The sequence below is a fragment of the Oncorhynchus clarkii genome, chromosome 10 (genome assembly GCF_045791955.1).
Source record: "Oncorhynchus clarkii lewisi isolate Uvic-CL-2024 chromosome 10, UVic_Ocla_1.0, whole genome shotgun sequence".
In the NCBI taxonomy this organism is placed as follows: Eukaryota; Metazoa; Chordata; class Actinopteri; order Salmoniformes; family Salmonidae; genus Oncorhynchus; species Oncorhynchus clarkii.
Genome location: NC_092156.1, coordinates 22,629,974 through 22,657,002, shown reverse-complemented (window position 1 = coordinate 22,657,002; position 27,029 = coordinate 22,629,974). Strand labels below are relative to the sequence as shown.

Here is a 27,029-nt window from a genome sequence, read left to right as displayed (position 1 = left end):
TTAACTGACTTGCCTAGTTAAATAAAAATTAAATACCCTGTTCAAAGACACACATCTTTTGTCTTGCCCATTCACCCTCTGAATGGCACACATACAGTCCATGTCTCAATTGTCTCAAGGCTTAAAAAGCCTTCTTTAACCTGTCTCCTCTCCTTCATCTACACTGATTAAAAGGTGTATTTAACAAGTGACATCAATAAGGTTAAAAATAACCTTCTTCCTTCACAGGCTAGCAAGCAAGCTAACCACCACCACCAATCTCAGTGTCCCTCCTTTCTGCTCTGTTCCGTTCCAGCATCATTCTGACCCTGTCAAAATGCTAATCAACCAAGCTAACGTATTCACAGGCTCTGGTCAATGCAGCTAGTTTTCCTGCCATTCTACACAGAGAATGATAAGTAGCAGGTTCTAGGACAACCTAATAATGTAGCCATTGCGGACACAGTTAGCCTGGTCTCTACAGTACACACATGGTGCAGCTGCTTCTCCCTTCACCTCCTCACCTTCCCCCTGTCCTTTTCCTCATTAATATTGATGGCTTTGAGCCTTGGAAGGAGGGAGGAAGGGAGGGGGAGGAGGGAGTTATGGACAAAGGGAGAGAAGGAGGAGGGGAGAGGGGGATGATGATTCCGTTAGGCAGGCAGGTGATGTAGCGAGCGAGCAATGCACAGGCGCTCTCTCTTTCTCTCTCTGAGGCTGCTTACTATTTCGAAAACAACGCGCTGCTAGCAGCAGAAAGAGATAAGCGAGGGGGCTGTGTGTTAGTGGAGTAGAACGGACGGACAGAACAGCACCGGACATTGTCATGGTTCTGTCTTTCTTGTCCTCTTTTTCTCTCCAGTCTCTGGAATGACTGTAATTGCTGTTGGTTGGTCAGTGTTGGGATTTGCAGAGGAACGTGCCGTAGTGCAGATCTGCCTTGCCTAGGACAAGGAGGGACCGTCTCTCTGTTTCTAAGCCATTTTACAGGAGGCACAGTTACTGCAGGTAATCTATCATTCTATCTATCCTTCTCTACCTCCACCTCTCCCTCCATCATTGTTTTCCATCATCTCCCTCCCTCTTATGTAACCATGGTCTTGTCTTCCATCTCTTCGTCCCCTCATCCTCTCTCTTCTCTTCCTATCCCAAATCCATTTTCTTCCATAATGGCTATGGGAACTGACAAGCATGTTCTCATGTAGCCAATGAAAGTAATAGATGTAAACATATTCATATTCATGTTTACCACAGAGAGAGGCTACGGCAGGCAGCCACACAGCCATATGAATATGAATAGCAGGAGACGTGTTTGTATTGTTCTGAGATAAATATGATCCACCCTTCGCTAAATCGATTGAATTGTCCCAAATATGTCAAAAAAAGTATTATATATTTGTTATTTTATTGCCATAAGATCTTATGGAATGAAATTATGGCAATGGATTTGGCATAACAACAAATATTGATTTATTCTCCAGTCAGTGTGCTAGCGTTTGTTTTTGCCAATGTAAAATGGGGACAGCTATTTGGTTGCATTGTATTAAAGGACATCTGATGAGATTCTGCGATTGTTTTTTTTTGGTCTTGGTGGTTTGTGGGTGTTTTGGCCCTAGGCAAGGAGCAAAACAGTGGAAGGTTAAAAAAGTATTTAGTCAGCCACCAATTGTGCAAGTTCTCCCACTTAAAAAGATGAGAGAGGCCTGTAATTTTCATCATAGGTACACTTCAACTATGACAGACAAAATGAAAAAAAAAATCCAGAAAATCACATTGTAGGATTTTTAATGAATTTATTTGCAAATTATGGTGGAAAATAAGTATTTGGTCAATAACAAAAGTTTATCTCAATACTTTGTTATATACCCTTTGTTGGCAATGACAGAGGTCAAACGTTTTCTGTAAGTCTTCATAAGGTTTTCACACACTGTTGCTGGTATTTTGGCCCATTCCTCCATGCAGATCTCCTCTAGATCATTGATGTTTTGGGGCTGTTGCTGGGCAACACGGACTTTCAACTCCCTCCAAAGATTTTCTATGGGGTTGAGATCTGGAGACTGGCTAGGCCACTCCAGGACCTTGAAATGCTTCTTACGAAACCACTCCTTCGTTGCCCGGGCGGTGTGTTTGGGATCATTGTCATGCTGAAAGACCCAGCCACGTTTCATCATCAATGCCCTTGCTGATGGAAGGAGGTTTTCACTCAAAATCTCCCGATACATGGCCACATTCATTCTTTCCTTTACACGGATCAGTCGTCCTGGTCCCTTTGCAGAAAAACAGCCCCAAAGCATGATGTTTCAACCACCATGCTTCACAGTAGGTATGGTGTTCTTTGGATGCAACTCAGCATTCTTTGTCCTCCAAACACGACGAGTTTAGTTTTTACCAAAAAGTTATATTTTGGTTTCATCTGACCATATGACATTCTCCCAATCTTTTTCTGGATCATCCAAATGCTCTCTAGCAAACTTCAGACGGGCCTGGACATGTACTGGCTTAAGCAGGGGGACACGTCTGGCACTGCAGGATTTGAGTCCCTGGCGGCGTAGTGTGTTACTGATGGTAGGCTTTGTTACTTTGGTCCCAACTCTCTGCAGGTTATTTGTGTGGTTCTGGGATTTTTGCTCACCGTTCTTGTGATCATTTTGACCCCACAGGGTGAGATCTTGCGTGGAGCCCCAGATCGAGGGAGATTATCAGTGGTCTTGTATGTCTTCCATTTCCTAATAATTGCTCCCACAGTTGATTTCTTCAAACCAAGCTGCTTACCTATTGCAGATTCAGTCTTCCCAGCCTGGTGCAGGTCTACAATTTTGTTTCTGGTGTCCTTTGACCGCTCTTTGGTCTTGGCCATAGTGGAGTTTGGAGTGTGACTGTTTGAGGTTGTGGACAGGTGTCTTTTATACTGATAACAAGTTCAAACAGGTGCCATTAATACAGGTAACGAGGACAGAGGAGCCTCTTAAAGAAGAAGTTACAGGTCTGTGAAAACCAGAAATCTTGCTTGTTTGAAGGTGAGCAAATACTTATTTTCCAACATAATTTGCAAATAAATTCATTAAAAATCCTACAATGTGAGGCCTCTCTCATCAGGCCTCTCTCATCTTTTTAAGTGGGAGAACTTGCACAATTGGTGGCTGACTAAATACTTTTTTGCCCCACTGTACTCAGAGGCTTCTCTGCAGAAAATAAGGGTGGGTATGATGGGAGACAGAGAGACAAAGAGAGAGAGGAGGGGCTAAAGATTAATGTCTGTCTTTTGATGAAGTGGCACTTTGCTAAATAATGTGATGAGAGAAAGGAAGAGGCTTACACAATCTTGTTTTAAATGGATTCCTTTCCACGACACTCCCTGGCTATATGCAAAGATCCAGGAAAAACGTTAGTACATTTAGCTCTCACTCCTGTAATTGCACTGCATCAGAACTTGGACTGACACACAACTTTCATCAAACAGTCTTCCACAAGAATCAACTGTTGTTGTTAATTTTGTACAGATCACTCCATACTTACCAGGATAGCAATAACAAGAATTACATACAGAGTCATTTATCATTGAGGATGTCTGATAATTATAGCTATATGACCTCATATACTGTAGATTTAAGTGTTTAGGATTTGCACTTAAGTTGGTTAGTGTCCATCTTGAACAATGTTTCCCAAATTTCATGGTGCTTAGTACAATCTTGCTGTGAAACAGAATTTACCACAGCGATAAAATCTATAATTAGCACATTGTCTAAATTTAGGGCTAGCTATGCCCTTTCTTTTGTTGAGTATCACTCTTAAGACAACATAACTGGTGGACACTGTAGTGTCTTTATAATGACTGTCAGTCCCTGAATCCCTTTCCTCATCAATGAAATCCCACCAGTATTGCTTAATTAACCATTTTGGTTCCCCGGGGGACTGGGTCTTTCCTGGTCCAGCTGAGTCCCTTCCTCTTTATCTGGGAGGGACTTTGCCATTCCAGACGTGCTACAACATTTCTATGTGTATTTTATTGGTAAATATCCAATTGAAATTACTCTAGATAACTGATGTGTGAATTTATCATGTAATCAGGTATTTTTACTCCAGCCCAGCACTAACACACCTGATTCAACTAACCACCAAGCCTTTGTTTGTTGAATCAGATGTGCTACTGCTGATGTAGCAGATGGCCGAATTATCACTACTGTCTTCCTGAGACCTGAAGTACTGGTGCCGGTGCTGGGACCCAGAAATTCTTTGTCTTTTCTGGGTCAGTGGTATTGACAGTGTTTCTGGAGTATGATCCAATGACTCAAATTGAAAAAAGCAATCCCCTGTAAAGTCCATGTTGTTTTCAAATCTTGGTCTCTTCCTTCCCTATGCTAGGGCTTCTTTCTCTGTCATTGACTTGCGAATGGGGACACCCACCATGGAGGCCCCGCTTGTGTGCCTGGATGAGGAGTTCGAGGACCTCAGGCCCTGCCGGGTAGAGGACATGCCCCTCAGCCGACCCCCTTACAGCACCGTCTCCCTGACCCCCATCACCCGTGAGGACTTCTCTGAACTGGAGAACTTCTCTGAGATGATGAGTTTCAAGTCCATGGAGGACCTGGTCAACGAGTTTGACGAGAAGCTGAATGTCTGTTTCCATAACTACAACACCAAGACGGAGGGCCTGGCCCCCGTGCGCAACCAGTCTCACACCGAGGAGGACGAGGAGCGGCTGCAGGATGAAGAGTAAGTGTCGGCCACCACCTTTGTGGTTTTTAAGCTTAAGTCTGACCTCAGCATAAAGGGTCTGTGCTTTTGTGATAAGAGTTTAAGATACAAATGGTGTATCACGGGGGAAGTGATTTTTCACTTCATCTGCTTACCTTTTGAGTTGTACAATGCACCCCAGTAATCTTTTTGATAATATGGCACATTCTTTGCAGCAATCTTTTGAACAAAGCATTGGTCAATGCTTACTTGTTTAGGGAGTCCATCATGTCTGATGATGTCTTCCTCTTCTGTCTTCATACTGCATACTTTTGTGACTGTACAATCCTATTCATAAGGCACACTATTTACTGCAAACAGAGCATGTAAAGTCTGGGTATGGTGTGAAAGGAGCAGCTATGAACACTACACCTATTCATTCATTACAGTTTAGATAGCTGTGATGACTTGTGGTATTCTATCAGCTAAACACAGCATTGGCTGATATACCACTACTGTTATAAAAATACCACTGGATAGCTCATGACCCAGCACTCAGATCCTGATACTCACCTCACAGCGACCAAATCACCCACCAGCAGAAAAACAGAAAAACACAAACCACCCGTGTGACACTGCCCACTCCAGCAGTCCACAGCCGGTATAGGCCTTGAATTATTAAATGTATTTTTGAACGCTCTTTTGGTCTGTCGCTGCCTCTACCAGCAGGCAGCTAGCACTCCCATTCGCCAACAGCCTCTGAAGCAGAAACACAGACATTCTCGCATTGGGTGGAAATAAACCCTCTTGCTAAAAATAGCTTGGTTGTAGGTGCCCTTGGGTATGCCTATTGAACCATATTCAGAGTACATAGGACCGAAGGACAAAGTATTGATGATATACAATGATATACAAATTTGTATGTTGGGGATGCTGTTGTTAGCATGTAGGGGTGCATTAATGACCTTGTTTTGCATTTGATGATCTAGTGTATTCTACATTACACTGCAGAGTTAGAAACTGCATCATATGATGTTTCTGATTTGAATGTTTTGAAATTGGTTCCCCTATCCTTATGCTTGTAGTGATGCAATGAATATATACACACATTTATCCAAGCATTATTTTATCTAGCCAAATGTGATAGTTTATAGATTATTTATGTTATGCAACACAGTTGATGGAATGACCGGTTCAATCTAAAGGCCAGATTAGCTAAAGGTTTGCAAACATATGGGACAGTCCTGTACCAGCTAGTTCCTGTTTGGCAGATGGAGAGATGGCTGGTGTGTGGGTGTTTGTGTGTGTGTGGGACAACACAACAGGCATGACCTCTAAGGTCATGAGTCCTGACGAATGGCTGCTTGTTTCCTGCATGGTGAATGGCTGGGCAGTGCCACTAAGAGGATGGTATGGTGTGGATGCCATGCCAAGCTGGGTGAAAAACACGGAAAGGGAGAGTTCTACTCTGGTCATTTTCACAAGGCTAAAGCCTTGATTGGACCGAGGATCTTATAGTTCGAAGAGGACTTGCACAATGCTGTAAGGGGCTGTTTTTATCTATACTTATTCAAATTTGACACCTGTAAAAAATGTGTAAACTGTGAGTTTAGATTTTATTGTTAGTTGACTGTGTGCATTGCAGCCTGGACTGCAATGGGGAGGATTTTGATGTGCATTTAGATTTTGATTAATTATGTTGACAAGTTCAGGGACATCATTTTTGAGAGACCACCCAAAACAGAGTGAAATAAAAGAGCAACAAAAGAGAATGAAGCACAATAATGTGATGTGAACATCTCTTCTTCTGCATTCACTGTCTGCAAATATTCAACGGAACACTGATAGAAGAAAATGGCTGCAGATATACAATTGACCATTTCTATCAAATGTGATTTGGGTAGAGGAGGGTCATCTAGGGAGGAAGAGAAGGATGGATCTCTTCGATGTAATCCATCCTCCTCCTCAATTTGTTTTAATCACAAACCACCACTGAATTTGGGATTTGGGATTATTATTAAATTACCATTCTATGCCCCCCCAAAAATAGCCTGTTTCCTGATAGTTACAGCCTTGAGGACTGATAGTGTTTTGTGCTGTGTTGTGTGTGGGATGTCCTGACTGTTTCAGCATTGGTGACTGAGTGTTTGTCTTGTGCCGGATTATATGAGATGTCCTGTTGCAATGTTGGTGGCTAAGTGTGTTTGCATCTCCTTTTGTTTGTGTGCATTTTTACAGTGAATTTTTGTTGTGTTGCAGTGTTGGTGACTGAATGTGTGTTTGTTTATGTCCATGTTTCAGTGTGTGGGATGCGCTGATGGATAACTACATCCCTTCCTCTGTCTCCAGCTGGGACAACCCCAACTCAGAGGGATTCAACGGCAACCTCTCCGATCAGGAGGTAACGCCCTCCAATATACTCCAAAATACTTTAAGGTATTCGGAAGAATCATGTTTCTCCATTTTCCAACCCCCTTTCTTCTCAACTGGAAAGACAACATTCTGAGACAACATCTTGGAAGTACATTTTTTTCATTAGATCTTTAGACTTTTATTTGAATGGATATGTTTGACTGACTGCAGTGTGTTCTTTAGTGAGGCAATGTGGGAGAACATGCTGTAAGAGATCAACGTTTTAGCAAACGTGCAAGCTAGAGTGTGTCGTGCTTGTGGTGCTAACGTCACCTGACCTGACACCAAAAATCAAGGCTGAGCTGCCTTGATTGCATGCTACTTAGTATCTGTCAATCAACCCCCCTCCTCCTACACCTTCTCTCCATCTCCTCTAGCCTGCTCTCACATGCAACTGCAGGCACTGGGCCAGGGCCAATACGCAGACAGACAGTCCCCAGCAGGAAGCTACTGTATAAGCGACTCTCCAAACAGTGGAAAGCATTCCATCAGCATTTACCCTTCCATGCCCCCGGTTTAGTTTATTACTGATTGAGGCAAATGGCATAAAAACAATGCGCATCAAAAGCAATCAAGTAGAAAACAGACAGTCAAAGGACAATGGATATATTTGGGGCAATTTGAGTCTGATTAAGCACAACCCAAACACTTTCAAATTGGCTTCTAAACTCGAGGGTAGTAAATTGTATTTTAGGATGAAGAGCAGAGAGGGGGATAATGGGGTCATATTTGGGCCATGTTCACTAGCTCCCTAAATGCCAATGCTAATAATCTAAAAATGAATCCAATATAGGTGAATGGCTTTTCTGTACTCTTATTTATAAACCTTGTTTCCATGGTTTCTGTTTCCAATACTAAGAAGTTAAGCTACTTTAGCACTAATGTGGCTGAATGGGTTTCCATGGTTTCATTCGTTCTCTCTTGTATTCTACAGATTCATGAAAAAGAGGAGGAGGAGATGAACGAGAAGAACGACAATGCCAACTGCCTGAGCGAGGAGCCTCTCCTCACTGCTGATCAGGTGACTACAGACACATATACTTCCTGTTATCCAAAGGACTTGGTAGGACTTCCAGTTAAGTACTGAATATTACTGGGTTTAGTTAAAGTAACTGTCCAGTGTTTCCAGATTTCTATGAAATATGACCTATAATTATTTACAACACAAGTTAAACAGTTTTCCTTAAAAGAAAATGGTAATACGTATGTTAAAAAGCAGCTTTTCTGTGCTGGAATGGTGTGGGCGTACCCAACAACAGAATGGTGTAGGAGTATACCGGTCATTCAAAATATTAATGCAAGTAGACCGCTTATTGACAATCATCCTCTATGAGGAAGTAGCAAACATTTTTTAAATGGTCTCTTTGAGATATAAGTTAGAGGTGTGTTTTTCTCCAATTTATGCTTTGGCCACAAATACGAATAAAAGATGAGTCAACAAGATTATTTTGGTATGAGTTAACAGAATATTAACTTTTAAATGTGAGATTCTCTCTGGACAGTTACTTTAATCTAATTTAGACTCATTTAAAACATACACAAGTAAAATACATTAACTCCCCCATATACTATAATAATAGTGGTTAGAAAGGCCAAGTCAATTTAGGCCAAGGCTAAATGTATAGCTGCATTATAGCATAGGCTACTAAACATTCATCTACCTTACCTCCATCTCTCTCTCTCCAAGGTAATTGAGGAGATAGTTGAGATGATGGAGAACTCTCCGGACCCTGGTGAGACAGAGGAGGATGACGAGGAAGAGAGTGGACACTCCTCACCCAAGACCAACCCATCCCTTCTGGAAGAGATCAGACAGCTGTCCCAGGCCGCCAATAACAACATGCCTTCTTATGAAGGTAAGTGTACAAAAACTAAGGTTGACTGAAGGGTTAAACACCAAGTCACATTTACCAAGGAGTTAAATGAACATTTTAGCAATTCAAGGTCCAATTGAGATTTTCATTGGAGTTGTGGACAGACCAAAATCTATTTCCTGTTTATACAATAGTGTGTAAAAGGAAAGTGACCTTTGACCGATCTTGTAGTGGTTAAAGATGTGCTCTATGAGCTGTGACTGAATCACTGAGTAACCTTGTCTGAGACAAAAATATGTAAAGTTGTTTGAGTTAATGGCTAGGGTTTAGCTCAGTAGGCTAACACCCTGCTTATAGGACTTTGATTGGGTGAGGGTTCCTAGTTCAGACAATGTGGTTGTCTTATCAGTTTACCTGAGTAAACATCTGGAACTTTCATCAGTCTTCAGCCTCTATGGTGAATATAGGATGAATAACTGGACAAACCTGCAGCAGGCATTTTTCGTATGAGTCGATCATTTCAGAGGGCCATGTCACACACTCAATATGGTTCCCTGTGGAAAGACATTGTGTGACCATGTGGCTCTCCTGCATGAGACACATTTTTATTTGTCCTGCTTGGTGTGTGTTTGTGTGTGTTTACTTCCAAAAATAGTAGTAATATTGGACAGTATCACCCACAGTCACAGAAACAGTCAAAGGCCAGTTCCTCTTCTCAGAATTTAATGTCAAGACTAATGAAAAACGTCATAGGTGACATATGGGTGATATCATCCCATTTTCCTCCCATTTATGTAGTCAATTCATATACTGTATGCAGTAGCGGTGCATGGGTAACATCACTGGGGAAGCCAAGCCCATCCCCCCAATAAAGACATTACAATCTATGTGTTGTGATAATTGCATTGTTTGCTCTATAACCTGTTAATTCATATGCCTTGCAACTGTGATATATAGGCCTTATGACCGAGAAATAAGAAGACACAGTGGCCAGAATAAATACAACCACACCTTTATTTTATCACAAAACCAGATAGCAATCTCTGTCCAGTGAAGTGGTTCGAATCCTGGTTCCAATCCAGGCTGTATCACAACCGGCCATGATTGGGAGTCCCATAGGGCGGCGCACCATAGGCCCAGCATCGTCTGGGTTTGGCCGGTGTAGGCCGTCATTGTAAATAAGAATTTGTTCTTAACTGACTTGCCTACTTAAATAAAGGTTAAATTAAAAATTAAACAAAAGGCCACAAAGAATATTGCATGTACAGTAACAGACAATTACATGACCTACAAGCAAGTTAATGTTTCCGACATTTTCAGACCACTAAACAAGTATTGATTTAGAACCTCAGAGAGTTACTGCAAGTCGCAAAGAAAACAGCAGCTGCCTCCACTATTCCAGCACCATTTTAACTTCAACATCATCAAATCACATCTACTTAGTCTAATAGAGTGACAACTAAAATATACCCAAAAATGTTTTGTTCAATCCACGTAAGCTAAATGTGATGTGGCTGTCCATGGTTCTGATTTATGTGTGTGCGTGTGTGTTTGTGAATGTAGAACATTTTTTTGACTCGTAGAGAAATTCCAATGTCATCCTCCTCTCTTTCATGTTGAGGAAACAGTCAATCACAGTCTGTCATACCTATACACACTTTTATTGTTTATTGTCCTAGGCTACCTGGCTAAAATGCTAGCTCGCTACCCTAACTTCCATTCATGGGAAATGTTAGCTAGTTAACATTAGCCTTCTACATCTAGCTACATATTGAACTTCCATCCTCCCAGGTCAGGGGCACAACAATGTATGACTTAATGGTTGGATCAGAATCACTGTTAAAGTCATTGGCCAGTACGGAGAATGAAGTAAAACCACAAGTCCAAATCTCTATTTCCATCCATGGCTAATTTAGGAAAAGGCCGATTTTAGCTAGCTGGCTAGCTAGCCACCGGAGGACACCAACACAACGAGGTGCAACAGTTCAAGTATGCTCTCAATGGGATTTGATAGGAGTGACGCCAAATCCAAGCTGGCTTCCCTTGTCACTTTTTCTGGTACGCCAGGACCATTCACAGTTGAGCTCGCTCAGTTTAGCTCAATGCTGATTGGTACATTTTTTATACTTTTTTTGTCAAGCGAGGCTAGATACTCACTGGCTTCCCTTGCATTCAATGCTACGGGCGGCAACAATGTCATACTCGTTTGAACCAGACAGCATCAGTTTGATGGCCTACATGTAGAGAGACAGAGGGGCGCTGTTTCGCTCGCTTGGATGCTTTCTCCTTTAAGATACATTCAGCCTCTTGTGAATTGAAGTACAATTATGAAACACAGAGAGACAAAATAAATATTTGTATTATTATTATAAATTTTTATTATTGGTCCAAAAGATTGTGAAGCCTGGCTTCCCATGGCATCCATGAATACACATCAATTCAATTCCTGCCCTTGAGGCCTGAAGTGGTGCTGGGCTCATATTCATAAAGTGTCTCAAAGTATGCTGATCTAGAATCAGTATTGCCTTTTATATCACAATGAATATGATTATATTGACAGGGGGAACCTGATCCTAAATTAGCACTCTGAGATGTTTTATGAATACAGGCCCAGGTTTCCTTTTTCCCAAGCAGTTTATGTCATTGTGCTTTGTCCCTCAAGGAAAGCAATTTGATATCCCTTCTACAGTATATAACATTATGCATATTGAATCTCTGTTCACCTCTATGTACAGTTAGCCTGGTCCTAGATCTATTCGTAACAATGACTGTAAGAGTTGGCTATACAGCATTTGGAATCAACAGGCTAATGTAGCATAGCTCCATACCTGATTACAACCATTGTCTCCTCCCTTCTCCCTCCAGACCTATGTCAGTTTGCCTGGGTTCAGATCTGTCTGTTTGTGACAATGACCATAGGATTTGGCTATTCAGCTCATGCAGAGCGGGGCTCCAGGCTAATGTATCTCTATACCTGACCTCCATGCCTCTCTCTCCCTCCAGGCTTGAGTGTGATGCCCAGCTCGGCTCTGGTGGAGCTGCTGTGCCGGGTGGAGGCGGCCATCAGAGAGTACTCCGAGGAGCTGGTCACCCAGCTGGCGCGTCGTGACGAGCTGGAGTTTGAGAAGGAGGTGAAGAACACGTTCATCACGGCCCTCATGGAGGTGCAAAACCGCCAGAAGGAACAGCGGGACACGGGCAAGCGTAGGCGCCGGATCGACAAGGGCCTCAGTCTGCAGGGTAACGCGTTAACCACGACTGTGGTTGGTGGAACACCTACTTTGATCAACGCCTGCACAGACTCCAAGCCCGCCTCCATGCTTACGAAGGTTAGCACTGAGGGATTGACACATACCAATGTTGTATGATGATGATGGTGTTTGCATCAAAATCAAATCAAATCCAATTTTAGTCACATGCCCCTATCCAACAATGCAGTTAAAAAAATACAAATAAGAATAAGAAATAAAAAGAACAAGTAATTAAAGAGCAGCAATAAGATAACAATAGCAAGACTATATACAGGGGGTATCGGTACAGAGCCAATGTGTGGGTTAGTGCCCTTAGACTAACCATCAAACAAGCAAAGCATCAATACAGGATTAAGATTGAATCTTACTACACTGGCTCTGACGCTCGTCAGATGTGGCAGAGCTTGAAAACTATTACGGACTACAAAGGGAAACCCAGACGCAAGCTGCCGAGTGACACGAGCCTACCAGACGAGCTAAATGCCTTTTATGCTCGCTTCGAGGCAAGCAACACTGAAGCATGCACGAGAGCACCAGCTGTTCTGGATGACTGTGTGATAACGCTCTCGTTAGCCGATGTGAGAAAGACCTTTAAACATTAACAAAGCCCCGGTGCCAGATGGATTACCATGACGTGTACTCAAAGCGTGCACGGACCAACTGGCAAGAGTCTTCACTGACATTTTCAACCTCCCTGACTGAGTCTAATACCTACATCTTTCAAGCAGACCACCATAGTCCCTGTGCACAAGGAAGCGAAGGTAACCTGCCTAAATGATTACCGCACTGTAGCACTCACAACTGTAGCCATGAAGTGCTTAGAAAGGCTGGTCATGGCTCACATCAACAGCATGCTCCCGGATACTCTAGACCCACTCCAATTCACATACCGCCCCAACAGATCCACAGATGACGCACTGCACACTGCCCTTTCCCACCTGGACAAAAGGAACACCTATGTGAAAATGCTATTCATTGACTACAGCTCAGCGTTCAACACCAAAGTGCCCACGAAGCTCATCACTAAGCTTAGGATCCTGGGACTACACACCTCCCTCTGCAACTGGATCCTGGACTTCCTGACGGGCCGCCCCCAGTTGGTAAGGGTATGTAGCAACATGTCTGCCACGCTGATCCTCAACACTGGGGCCACTTCGGGGTGTGTACTTAGTCCCCTCCTGTACTCCCTGTTCACCCACGGCTGCATGGTCAAACACGTCTCCAACACCATCATTAAGTTCCGTAGAGGATCCTCGTCAGTAGAGGATGCCTGGTCGTTCTTTAAAAGTAATTTCCTCACCATCTTAGATAAGCTTGCCCCTTTCAAAAAAATTTAGAACTAAGAACAAATAAGGTCCTTGGTTCACTTCAGACCTGAAGGCCCCCGACCAGCACAAAAACATCCTGTGGCGGACTGCACTAGCGTCGAATAGTACTCGCAATATGCAACGTTTCAGGGAAGTCAGGAACCAAAATACACAGTCAGTCAGGAAAGCAAAGGCTAGCTTTTTCAAACAGAAATTTGCATCTCGTAGCTCTAACTCCAAAAAGTTTTGGGACACTGTAAAGTCCATGGGGAACAAGAGCACCTCCTCCCAGCTGTCCACTGCACTGAGGCTAGGAAACACAGTCACCACCAATAAATCCACGATAATTGAGAATTTCAATAAGCATTTCTCTACGGCTGGCCATGCTTTCCTCCTGGCTACCCCAAACCCAGCCAACAGCTCTGCACCCCCTGCAGCTACTTGGCCAAGCCTCCCCAGCCTTCTCCTTCACCCAAATACAGATAGCAGATATTCTGAAAGAGCTGTAAAATCGGGTCCTGTACAAATCAGCTGGGCTAGACAATCTGGACCGTCTCTTTCTAAAATTATCCGCCGCCATTGTTGCAACCCCTATTACCAGTCTGTTCCATCTCTCTTTCGTATCGCCCGAGATCCCTAAAGATTGCAAAGCTGCCGCGGTTATCCCCCTCTTCAAAGGGGGTGACACTCTAGACCCAAACTGTTATAGACCTATATCCATCCTGCCCTGCCTTTCTAAAGTCTTCGAAAGCCAAGTTAACAAACAGATCACAGACCATTTCGAATTCCACCGTACCTTCTCCGCTGTGCAATCCAGTTTCCGAGCTGGTCACAGGTGCACCTCAGCCACGCTCAAGGTACTAAACGATATCATAACTGCCATTGATTAAAGACAGTACTGTGCAGCCGTCTTCATCGACCTGGCCAAGGCTTTCGACTCTGTCAATCACCGTATTCTTATCGGCAGACTCAACAGCCTTGGTTTCTCAAATGGCTGCCTCGCCTGGTTTGCCAACTACTTCTCAGATAGAGTTTAGTGTGTCAAATCGGAAGGCCTGTTGTCCGGACCTCTGGCAGTCTCTATGGGGGTACCACAGGGTTAAATTCTCGGGCCGACTCTTTTCTCTGAAAATATCAGCGATGTTACTCTTGCTGCGGGTGATTCTTCAATCCACCTTTACGCAGACGACACCATTCTGTATACTTCTGGCCCTTCTTTGGAGATTGTTAACAAACAAGCTTCAATGCCATGAAACACTCCGTCCGTGGCCTCCAACTGCTCTTATCTTCTTGGTGACAGGGAGGCAGTATTGAGTAGCTTGGATGAATAAGGTGCCCAGAGTAAACTGCCTGCTACTCTGTCCCAGATGCTAATATATGCATATTATTAGCAATATTGGATAGAAAACACTCTGAAGTTTCTAAAACTGTTTGAATGATATATGTGAGTATAACAGAACTCATATGGCAGAGAAAAATCCAACCAGGAAGTGGGAAATCAGAGATTTGTCGTTTTTCAACTCTTTGCCATATTCCAATATACAGTGTAAATGGGGTCATATTGCACTTCCTAAGGCTTCCACTAGATGTCAACAGTCTTTTACCACATTCTCGTGAGGCACGTTCACGAGAGAGTTAGCTCTCGTTCCATTGCTTTTCCGGATTCTCCGGTTGTAACATTATTGAAGATTTATGATAAAAACATCCTAAAGATTGATTCTATACTTTGACAAGTTTCTACGACCTGTAATATAACTTTTCGAACATTACGTCCGTCGTTCGGCTGGACCTGAACGAGCGTTTGGATTTGTTTACCAAACGCCCTAACAAAAGAAGCTATTTGGACATAAATTATTAACTTTATCGAACAAATCAAACATTTATTGTGAAACTGGGATTCCTGGGAGTGCATTCTGATGAAGATCATCAAAGGTAAGTGAATATTTATAATGCTATTTCTGACTAATGTTGACTACACAATATGGCGAATATCTTTTTGGCTGCTTTGTTGCCTGAACGCTGTACTCAGATTATTGCATGGTTTGCTTTTTCAGTAACGTAAATCTGACACAGCAGTTGCATTAAGCAGAAGTATATCTCTAATTCCATGTATAACACTTGTATTTTCATCAACATTTATGATGAGTATTTCTGTAAATTGATGTGGCTCTCTGCACAATCACTGCATGTTTTAGACTGAACGTAATGCGCCAATGTAAAATGAGATTTTTTGATATAAATATACACTTTAGCGAACAAAACATACATGTATTGTGTAACATGAAGTCCTATGAGTGTCATCTGATGAAGATCATCAAAGGTTAGTGGTTAATTTTATCTCTATTTGTGCTTTTTGTGACTCCTCTCTTTGGCTTGAAAAATGGCTGGGTTTTTCTGTGACTTGGTGGTGACCTAACATAATCTTTTGTGGTGCTTTCGCTGTAAAGCCTTTTTGAAATCAGCCACTGTGGCTGGATTAACGATAATTTTATCTTTAAAATGGTGTACAATACTTGTATGCTTGAGGAATTGTAATTATGGGATTTTTGTTGTTTTGAATTTGGTGCCCTGCACTTTCACTGGCTGTTAGCGAGGCGGGACGCTACCGTACCACATGTCCCAGAGAGGTTAAACGCTAGTAAAACCAAATGCATGCTTTTCAAACGATCGTTGCCCGCTCCTGCCCGCCCGACTAGCATCACTACTCTGGACGGTTCTGACTTAGATGTGGACAACAACAAATACCTAGGTGTCTCGCTAGACTTTAAACTCTCCTTCCAGACTCATATTAAGCATCTCCAATCCAAAATTAAATCTAGAGTCTGCTTCCTATTTCGCAACAAAGCCTCCTTCACTCACGCTGCCAAACATACCCTTGTAAAACTGACTATCCTACCGATCCTCGACTTCGGCTACGTCATTTATAAAATAGCCTCCAACACTCTACTCAGCAAACTGGATGCAGTCTATCACAGTGCCATCCGTTTTGCACCAAAGCCCGATATATCCCCCACCACTGCGACATGTATGCTCTCGTAGGCTGGCCCTCGATACATATTCGGCGCCAGACCCACTGGCTCCAGGTCATCAATAAGTCTTTGCTAGGTAAAGCTCCGCCTTATCTCAGCTCACTGGTCACCATAACAACACCCACCCGTAGCAAGCACTCCAGCAGGTACAGTGCCTTGCGAAAGTATTCGGCCCCCTTGAACTTTGCGACCTTTTGCCACATTTCAGGCTTCAAACATAAAGATATAAAACTGTATTTTTTGTGAAGAATCAACAACAAGTGGGACACAATCATGAAGTGGAACGACATTTATTGGATATTTCAAACTTTTTTAACAAATCAAAAACTGAAAAATTGGGCTTGCAAAATTATTCAGCCCCCTTAAGTTAATACTTTGTAGCGCCACCTTTTGCTGCGATTACAGCTGTAAGTCGCTTGGGGTATGTCTCTATCAGTTTTGCACATCGAGAGACTGACATTTTTTCCCATTCCTCCTTGCAAAACAGCTCGAGCTCAGTGAGGTTGGATGGAGAGCATTTGTGAACAGCAGTTTTCAGTTCTTTCCACAGATTCTCGATTGGATTCAGGTCTGGACTTTGACTTGGCCATTCTAACACCTGGATATGTTTATTTTTGAACCATTCCATTGTAGATTTTGCTTTATGTTTTGGATCATTGTCTTGTTGGAAGAAAAATCTCCGTCCCAGTCTCAGGTCTTTTGCAGACTCCATCAGGTTTTCTTCCAGAATGGTCCTGTATTTGGCTCCATCCATCTTCCCATCAATTTTAACCATCTTCCCTGTCCCTGCTGCCACCACCATGTTTGACAGTGGGGATGGTGTGTTCAGCTGTGTTGCTTTTACGCCAAACATAACGTTTTGCATTGTTGCCAAAAAGTTCCATTTTGGTTTCATCTGACCAGAGCACCTTCTTCCACATGTTTGGTGTGTCTCCCAGGTGGCTTGTGGCAAACTTTAAACAACACTTTTTATGGATATCTTTAAGAAATGGCTTTCTTCTTGCCACTCTTCCATAAAGGCCAGATTTGTGCAATATACGACTGATTGTTGTCCTATGGACAGAGTCTCCCACCTCAGCTGTAGATCTCTGCAGTTCATCCAGAGTGATCATGGGCCTCTTGGCTGCATCTCTGATCAGTCTTCTCCTTGTATGAGCTGAAAGTTTAGAGGGACGGCCAGGTCTTGGTAGATTTGCAGTGGTCTGATACTCCTTCCATTTCAATATTATCGCTTGCACAGTGCTCCTTGGGATGTTTAAAGCTTGGGAAATCTTTTTGTATCCAAATCCGGCTTTAAACTTCTTCACAACAGTATCTCGGACCTGCCTGGTGTGTTCCTTGTTCTTCATGATGCTCTCTGCGCTTTTAACGGACCTCTGAGACTATCACAGTGCAGGTGCATTTATACGGAGACTTGATTACACACAGGTGGATTGTATTTATCATCATTAGTCATTTAGGTCAACATTGGATCATTCAGAGATCCTCACTGAACTTCTGGAGAGAGTTTGCTGCACTGAAAGTAAAGGGGCTGAATAATTTTGCAAGCCCAATTTTTCAGTTTTTGATTTGTTAAAAAAGTTTGAAATATACAATAAATGTCGTTCCACTTCATGATTGTGTCCCACTTGTTGTTGATTCTTCACAAAAAATACAGTTTTATATCTTTATGTTTGAAGCCTGAAATGTGGCAAAAGGTCGCAAAGTTCAAGGGGGCCGAATACTTTCGCAAGGCACTGTATATCTTACTGGTCATCCTCAAAGCCAACACCTCATTTGCCCACCTTTCCTTACAGTTCTCTGCTGCCAATGACTAGAACGAATTGCAAAAATTGCTGAAGTTGGAGACTTATATCTCCCTCACTAACTTTAAGCATCAGCTATCTGAGCAGCTTACCGATCACTGCAGGTGTACACAACCCATCAGTAAAAAGCCCATCCAATCTATCTACCTCATTCCGATATAGTTTTTATTTAAATTTTTGTTATTTTGCACACCAGTATTTCTTCTTCCACATCATCATCTGCACATCTATCACTCCAGTGTTAATTTGCTAAATTGTGTCGCACTGCTTTGCTTTATCTCGGCCAGGTCGCAGTTTTAAATGAGAACTTGTTCTCAACTGGCCTACCTGGTTAAACAAAGGTGAAATATAAAACATTTTTAAAAAGTTTGCTGACCACACAATAGTTGTAGGCCTGATCACCGACAATGATGAGACAGTCTATAGGGAGGAGGTCAGAGAACTGGCAGCGTGGTGCCAGGACAACAACCTCTCCCTCAATGTGAGCAAGACAAAGGAACTGATCGTGGACTTCAGGAAAAGGCGAGCCGAACAGGCCCCCATTAACAGGGCTGTAGTGAAGCGGGTCGAGAATTTCAACTGCCTTGGTGTCCACATCACCAATGATCTATCACGGTCCAAACACACCAAGGCAGTTGTGAAGAGATCATGGCAAAAATATTTGGTATCCATCCCCAGATCCTCAAAAAGTTCTACAGCTGCACCATCGAGAGCATCCTGACCGGTTGCATCACCACCTGGTATGGCAACTGCTCGGCATCTGACAGTGAGTTTCTACAGAGGGTAGTGCGTGTGGCCCAGTACATCACTGGGGCCAAGCTTCCTGCAATCCAGGACCTATATAATAGGCGGTGTCTGAGGAAAAAACATAACATTGTCAGAGACTCCAGTCACCCAAGTCATAGACTGTTTTCTCTGCTACCGCACAGCAAGCAGTGCCGGAGTCGACTCTTGATGTGCTTGGACCATGTTAGTTTGTTGGTGATGTGGACACCAAGGAACTTGAAGCTCTCAACCTGCTCCACTACAGCCCCATCAATGAGAATGGGGGCATGCTCGGTCCTCCTTTTCCTGTAGTTTTCTGTGTGTGTGCATGCGTGTATCTGTCAACACACAGGCATGCACACACACACACGCATGTGGGCTTAATGTCCATACACATCCATTTCCAAGCCAGACAGCTCTCTCTCTCTCCCTCACACATCAACATGGATAATGGACCGAGAGGTCCTAACTAACTGAACTTACGGGAAGAACAGACCGAGTACTCACAGAGGAAGTAACCATAGGTTCACTTACAGTAACAGCTAGGGTTGCAAACGCTCTGAAATTTTCCATGGGAAGTTGACAGTTAACAGTGAACCTTTTTTTGTAGGATACACAAGGCAGTTCTAGGTCTTGTGGCATATTTTCTTTAAAATATCCACATTCAATGGAATTACAACCCTCTGCATGCACAGTGCATTCTTCCATCACATGTGGAGTGCACTCTTCCATCACATGTACAGCTAATTCTCAAAATCTTGCACACTAATGAGATGCTATTGAGCCCACACTACTACACTGTCTGAGCCAAGGACTACATGCTTTCTGGTAAGTTTTGATTACAATACTGGGTGGTGTGAATATATTTTAAATGACATGCATGATTTTTTGTTAACTAGTAAATAGTAGCCTACAGCAAAGTGTGTTTAAATCATTTCTAACTTGTTAACAATTTCTGCTAGTTAGTTTTTGCTACCATGTGAGTTTTAGCTTGCTTTAGCCTGCTAACTGAGGAGTGTTAATTCACCTGTTTCATCTTAAAACAATTATTTTACAAAGGAGTTGTTTAATCTAAGTGCTTAACTATTTATCTGTACATGGAATTATATTTGTTTGTGTTTTTACTAGTTTTTTCCCGTAATCTTTACAGGAGAATGCCACGGGCTCTATCTGATGTGTGGAGACATTTCACTGCAACAAAGATGCAGAATAATCTGGCCAAGTACATAAAGTTCCTTCAGTGCTCACAACAAGCAACCTCTGACAAAAGTCCCTCTACTTCTATTTGAGGTGAAAATTATGAATCGGACACCTGGAGGAACGTAGTCAGAGAAATGCTGATGAATGTCTTGCTCGAGCTGTGTATGCAACTGGTGCACCTCTGATGCTCACAGGCAATGTGTATTGGAAGAGATTTCTGAATGTTCTTCACCCAGCATACACCCCTCCAACCAGACATGCTTTGTCTACTAATTTGCTGGATGCAGAGTTCAAGTGAAGGTCAAGCAAATCATAGAGAAAGCAGACTGTATTGCATTCATCTCTGATGGGTGGTCGAATGTTCGTGGGCAAGGAATAATTAACTACATAATCTCCACCCCTCAACCAGTATTCTATAAGAGGACAGACACAAGGAACAACAGACACACCTGTCTCTACATTGCAGATGAGCTGAAGGCAGTCATCAATGACCTTGGACCACAGAAGGTATTTGCACTGGTGACAGACAATGCTGTGGACGTGAAAGCTGCTTGGTCTAAAGTGGAGGAGTCCTACCCTCACATCACACCAATTGGCTGTGCTGCTCATGCATTGAATCTGCTCCTCAAGGACATTATGGCACTGAAAACAATGGATACACTCTACAAGAGAGCCAAGGAAATGGTTAGGTGTGTGAAGGGTCATCAAGATATAGCAGCAATCTACCTCACCAAGCAAAGTGGGAAGAACAAGAGCACCACATTGAAGATGCCCAGCAACACCCGTTGGGGTGGTGTTGTCATCATGTTTGACAGTCTCCTGGGGGTTAAGGGGGCTCTCCAGGAAATGGCCCTCTGCTGATATGGACAGCCCCATCAAGAGGATCCTCCTGGATTATGTATTTTGGGAGAGAGTGGTAAGCAGTCTGAAACTCCTGAAACCTATAGCAGTAGCCATTGCAAGGCTTGAGGGAGACAATGCCATCCGGTCTGATGTACAGACTCTGCTTGCAGATGTAAGAGAATAAATTCGTACTGCCCTGCCCACTCCACTGTTGCTCCAAGCAGAGGAAACTGCAGTTCTGAAATACATCAAAAAGCGACTTCTGCCTGAAGCCCAAACATGCCGCAGCGTACATGTTGGACCCCAAGTATGCTGGCAAGAGCATCCTGTCTGGTGCAGAGATCAACAAGGCCTATGGTGTCATCACTACCGTGTCTCGCCACCTTGGCCTGGATGAGGGCAAGGTTCTTGGCAGTCTGGCGAAGTACACTTCCAAGCAAGGGCTTTGGGATGGCAGTCATGCCAACATATCTCACAGCCACATGGTGGAAGGGACTTTGTGGATCTGAGGCCCTTTCCTCTGTTGCCTCCATCATCCTCCAAATCCCACCAACATCAGCCGCCTCAGAGTGCAACTGGTCCTTGATTGGGAACACACCAAAGCACGCAACAGGCTGACCAATACAAGGGTTTAAAAATTGGTGGCCATCTGGGCAAATTTGAGACTTTTTGAGCCTGACAACGAGCCATTCTCAACAAGGTTGAAAAGTGACAGTGAAGATGAGGCCATCAGATGTCTAATGTTCAAGAGGTGGACATTGAGGAGGTCCAGGGAGGAGACACGGAAGCCTGAGAGGAAGACAACCAAAGCTTTCGTTTCTAGACATTCAAACATTTTTGGGAGATGCGATGGATCATTGAGGATCATTCAATATTCCCTACTATTTTCGACATTGTAGAATAATAGTGAAGACATCAAAACTATGAAATAACACATATGGAATCATGTAGTAACCAAAAAAGGGTTAAACAAATCAAAATATAATTTATATTTTAGATTCTTGAAAGTAGCCACCCTTTGCCTTGATCACAGCTTTGCACACTCTTGGTATTATATCAACCAGCTTCATGAGGTAGTCACCTGGAATGCATTTCAATTAACAAGTGTGCCTTGTTAAGTTAATTTGTGGAATTTCTTTCCTTCTTAATGTGTTTGAGCCAATCAGTTGTGTTGTGACAAGGTAGGATTGGTATACAGAAGATGGTCTTTCACCAAATAGGGCTAAGTCCAGCGCAAATAAGCAAAGAGAAATGACAGCCCATTCTTACTTTAAGACATGAAGGTCAGTCAATCCGGAAAAATTCAACAACTTTGAAAGTTTCTTCAAGTGCAGTTGCAAAAACCATAAAGCGCTATGATGAATGAGATCCACCACAGGAAAGGATGACCCAGAGTTAACTCTACTGCAGAGGATAAGTTCATTAGCGAGTTACCAGACTTAGAAATTGCAGCCCAAATAAATGCTCCACAGAGTTCAAGTAACAGACACAACTCAACATCATCTGTTCAGAGGAGACTGTGTGAATCAGGTCTTCATTATCGAATTGCTGCAAAGAAACCACTAATAAAGGACACCAATAAGCAGAAGAGACTTGCTTGGCCAAGAAACACGAGCAATGGACTTTAGACCAGTGGAAATATGTCCTTTGGTCTGATGAGTCCAAATTTCAGATTTTTGGTTCCAACCTCCATGTCTTTCTGAGACACATTGCATTTTTTATTTGTTTAACACTTTTGTGGTTACTACATGATTCCATATGTGTCATTTCATAGTTTTGATGTCTTTACTATTATTATTACTAGTAAAAATAAATAAATACCCTTGAATGAGTAGGTGTGTCCAAACTTTTGACTGGTACTGTACCTGCCCAATACCATGGTAGTTCTATCTATTTAGTAATGACAATGTAAGAATGGAGGCTAGAGTCAATTACTGTAGCCCTCATCATAATGTACAAACAGTCAATTTACCATTGACCTGTGGTGATGTCTGATTTTAATATAATAAGCATTCATAACTGCTCCTTTTAAATTAACAGCCTTCATAAATGCTGTTGGGTTCAAATGAAAGTTTATTTGTCACGTACGCTGAATAAACAGGTGTAGATCTTAGTGAAATGCTTACTTACAGGCTCTAACCAATAGTGCAAAAAAGGTATTATGTGAACAATAGGTAGGTAAATAAATAAAACAACAGTAAAAAGACAAGCTATATACAGTAGCGAGGCTATAAAAGTAGCGAGGTTACATACAAACACCGGTTAGTCAGGCTGATTGAGGTAGTATGTACATGTAGATATGGGTAAAGTGACAATGCATATATGATGAACAGAGAGTAGCAGTACCGTAAAAAGTGGGGTTGGGGGGGCACAATGCAGATAGCCCGGTTAGTTTGTTGTTGATGTGGACACCAAGGAACTTGAAGCTCTCAACCTGCTCCACTACAGCCCCATTGATGGGAATGGGGGTGTGCTCGGTCCTCCTTTTCCTGTAGTCTACAGTAATCTCCTTAGTCTTGGTTACATTGAGGGATAAGTTGTTATTCTGGCACCACCCGGCCGGCCTCTGACTTCCTCCCTATAGGCTGTATCGTTGTTGTCGGTGATCAGGCCTACCACTGTTTTGTCGTCTGCAAACTTAATGATGGTGTTGGAGTCATGCCTGGCCATGCAGTCGTGGGTGAACAGGGAGTACAGCAGGGGACTGAGCACACACCCCTGGGGAGCTCCAGTGTTAAGGATCAGCGTGGCAGATGTGTTGCTACCTACCCTCACCACATGGGGGCTGCCCATCAGAAAGTCCGGGATCCAGTTGCAGAGGGAGGTGTTTAGTCCCAGGATCCTTAGCTTAGTGATGAGCTTTGAGGGTACTATGGTGTTGAACGTTGAGCTATAGTCAATGAATAGTATTTTCACATAAGTGTTCCTTTTGGTGTTGATGTGAGCCATTACCAACCTTTCAAAGCACTTCATGGCTACGGACGTGAGTGCTACGGGTCTGTAGTCATTGAGGCAGGTTGCCTTTGTGTTCTTGGGCACAGGGACTATGGTGGTCTGCTTGAAACATGCTGGTATTATAGACTTAATCAGGGACATGTTGAAAATGTCAGTGAAGACACCTGCCAGTTGGTCAGCACATGCCCGGAGCACACGTCCTGGTAATCCGTCTGGACCTGCAGCCTTGTGCATGTTTAAAGGTCTTACTCATGTCAGCTACGGAGAGCGTGATCCCACAGCTGATGCTCTCATGCATGCCTCAGTGTTTCTTGCCTCGAAGCGAGCATAGAAGTTATTTAGCTCATCTGGTAGGCTCGTGTCACTGGGCAGCTCTCAGCTGTGCTTCCCTTTGTAGTATGTAATAATTTGCAAGCCCTGCCACATCCGACGAGCGTCGGAGCCGGTGTAGTATGATTCAATCTTATCCCTGTATTGACGCTTTGCCTGTTTGATGGTTCGTCGCAGGGCATAGCAGGATTTCTTGCAAGCTTCCGGGTTAGAGTCCCGCACCTTGAAAGCGGCAGCTATATCCTTTAGCTCAGTGTAAATGTTGCCTGTAATCCATGGTTTCTGTTTGGGGTATGTACACTGTGGGGACGACGTCCCCGATGCACTTATTGATAAAGCCAGTGACTGATGCGGTGTACTCCTCAATGCCATCGCAAGAATCCCGGAACATGTTCCAGTCTGTGATAGCAAAACAGTCCTGTTGTTTAGCATCTGCTTCATCTGACCACTTTTTTTATAGACCGAGTCACTGGTGCTTCCTGCTTTCATTTTTGCTTGTAAGCAGGAATCAGGAGGATAGAGTTGTGGTCGGATTTACCAAATGGAGGGCGAGGGAGAGCTTTGTACGCGTCTCTGTGTATGGAGTACAGGTGATCTAGAATTTTTTTCCCTCTGGTTGCGCATTTAACATGTTGATGGAAATTTGGTAGAACTGATTTAAGTTTCCCTGCATTAATGTCTCCGGCCACTAGGAGCCCCGCCTCTGGGTGAGTGGTTTCCTGTTTGCTTATTTCCTTATACAGCTGACTGAGTGCAGTCTTAGTGCCAGCATCTGTCTGTGGTGGTAAATAAACAGACACGAAAAGTATAGCTGAAAACTGTGGCCTGCAATTTATCACAATTTACTCTAGAGACTTCCTTAGATTTCGTGCACCAGCTGTTGTTTACAAATATGCACAGACCGCCCCCCTCATCTTACCGGAGTGTGCTGTTCTATCTTGCCATGCTATCTTGCCATATCCATGTCGTCATTCAGCCACGATTCCGTGAACTTAGGATATTACAGTTTTTGATGGGCACCGGCGCAGAGGAAGGTTCCGGCCTTGGAGCTGGACTGGACACCTTGCCTGGAAGCTCCGGACCGTGGAACGTCGCAGGAGGTTCCGGACCGTGGAACGTCGCGGGAGATTCCGGACCGTGGAACGTCGCGGGAGGTTCCGGACCGTGGAACGTCGCGGGAGGTTCCGGACAGTGGAACATCGCGGGAGGTTCCGGACCGTGGACCGTCGCGGGTGGTACCGGACAGTGGACTGTCGCCGGAAGCTCCGGACAGTGAACCATCGCCGGAAGCTCTGGACTGTGAACCGTCGCCAGAGGCTCCGGACAGTGAACCGTCGCCGGAAGCTCTGGACTGTGAACTATCGCCAGAAGCTCTGGACTGTGAACCGTCGCCGGAAGCTCTGGACTGTCAACCGTCACCGGAAGGTCTGGACTGTGAATGCGTACTGGAGGCCTAGTGCGTGGAGCTGGTACAGGTGGCACCGGAATGGTGACACGCACTTCAGGGCAAGTGCGAGGAGCAGGCAGAGGACGTACCGGACTGGGTAGACGCACTAGAGGCCTGATGCGGGGATCTGGCACAGGTGGCACCGAACTGATGACACGCACTTCAGGGTGAGTGCGGGAAGCTGACACAGGACGTACCGGACTGGGAAGGCGCGCTGGAGGCCAGATGCGTGAAACCGGTGCAGATGGAACCGAACTAGTGTCACGCTGTTCAGCACGCCTGTATGGCAGCATTCTCATCGCTATCACCTCTCTCTGGAATTTTTCATCAAATTCCGACTCCGACTCCCAAACAGGCTCTGGCAATCTCCGCTGCTCGACCGCCAGCTCCATGTGCTACCCCCCCCCCCAAAAACCTTGGGGTTTCTGTGGCCAAATGCGACGCTGTCCTTCCATGCTCCTTGGCAACTCCCACCAAGGAAGGGTCTCGTGTCATCTCATGTCCTCCCAAGTCCAAAACTTCTTTACCTCATTTTCACGCTGCTTGGACCTTTGTGGGTGGGGTATCCTGTCACGATCTTGGAAATGAGCGGACCAAGGCGAGTATCGTCCCACATATTTATTTAAGTGAAACTACCAAAAACAAAACAACAAAACTTACAAAGACCGCGAGGACGTAGTGCTCAAACACACTAACACAAACAATCAATTTGTTTTTATCCCACAAAACACAGTCAGAGGCAACGATAAACAGCTGCCTCTAATTGGGAAACACATTAGCACCAACATAGAAATAATTATACTATATCACCCCCTAGTCACACCCTGACCTACTACACCATAGAGAACCAAGGGCTCTCTATGGTCAGGGCGTGACACTAATCTACTACACTGCTCAAAAAAATTAAGGGAACACTTAAACAACACAATGTAACTCCAAGTCAATCACACTTCTGTGAAATCAAACTGTCCACTTAGGAAGCAACACTGATTGACAATAAATTTCACATGCTGTTGTGCAAATGGAATAGACAACAGGTGGAAATTATAGGCAATTAGCAAGACACCCCCAATAAAGGAGTGGTTCTGCAGGTGGTAACTACAGACCACTTCTCAGTTCCTATGCTTCCTGGCTGATGTTTTGGTCACTTTTGAATGCTGGCGGTGCTTTCACTCTAGTGGTAGCATGAGACGGAGTCTACCACCCACACAAGTGGCT

General features: G+C 43.7%; 1 protein-coding gene across 1 annotated transcript in view; it reads left to right on the top strand.

The window, feature by feature from the left end:
- The first annotated feature begins 647 nt into the window (after positions 1-647).
- LOC139418151 (fasciculation and elongation protein zeta-1-like) overlaps positions 648-27,029 on the top strand; it is a 31,199-nt gene continuing 4,817 nt past the window's right edge. Inside the window, exons 1-6 of the mRNA XM_071167382.1 lie at positions 648-987; positions 4,342-4,692; positions 6,955-7,054; positions 8,000-8,086; positions 8,753-8,921; positions 11,883-12,208. Of these exons, the coding sequence (XP_071023483.1) occupies positions 4,370-4,692; positions 6,955-7,054; positions 8,000-8,086; positions 8,753-8,921; positions 11,883-12,208 (1,005 nt within the window). The 5' untranslated portion in view covers positions 648-987; positions 4,342-4,369. The remainder of the gene's footprint in view (positions 988-4,341; positions 4,693-6,954; positions 7,055-7,999; positions 8,087-8,752; positions 8,922-11,882; positions 12,209-27,029) is intronic.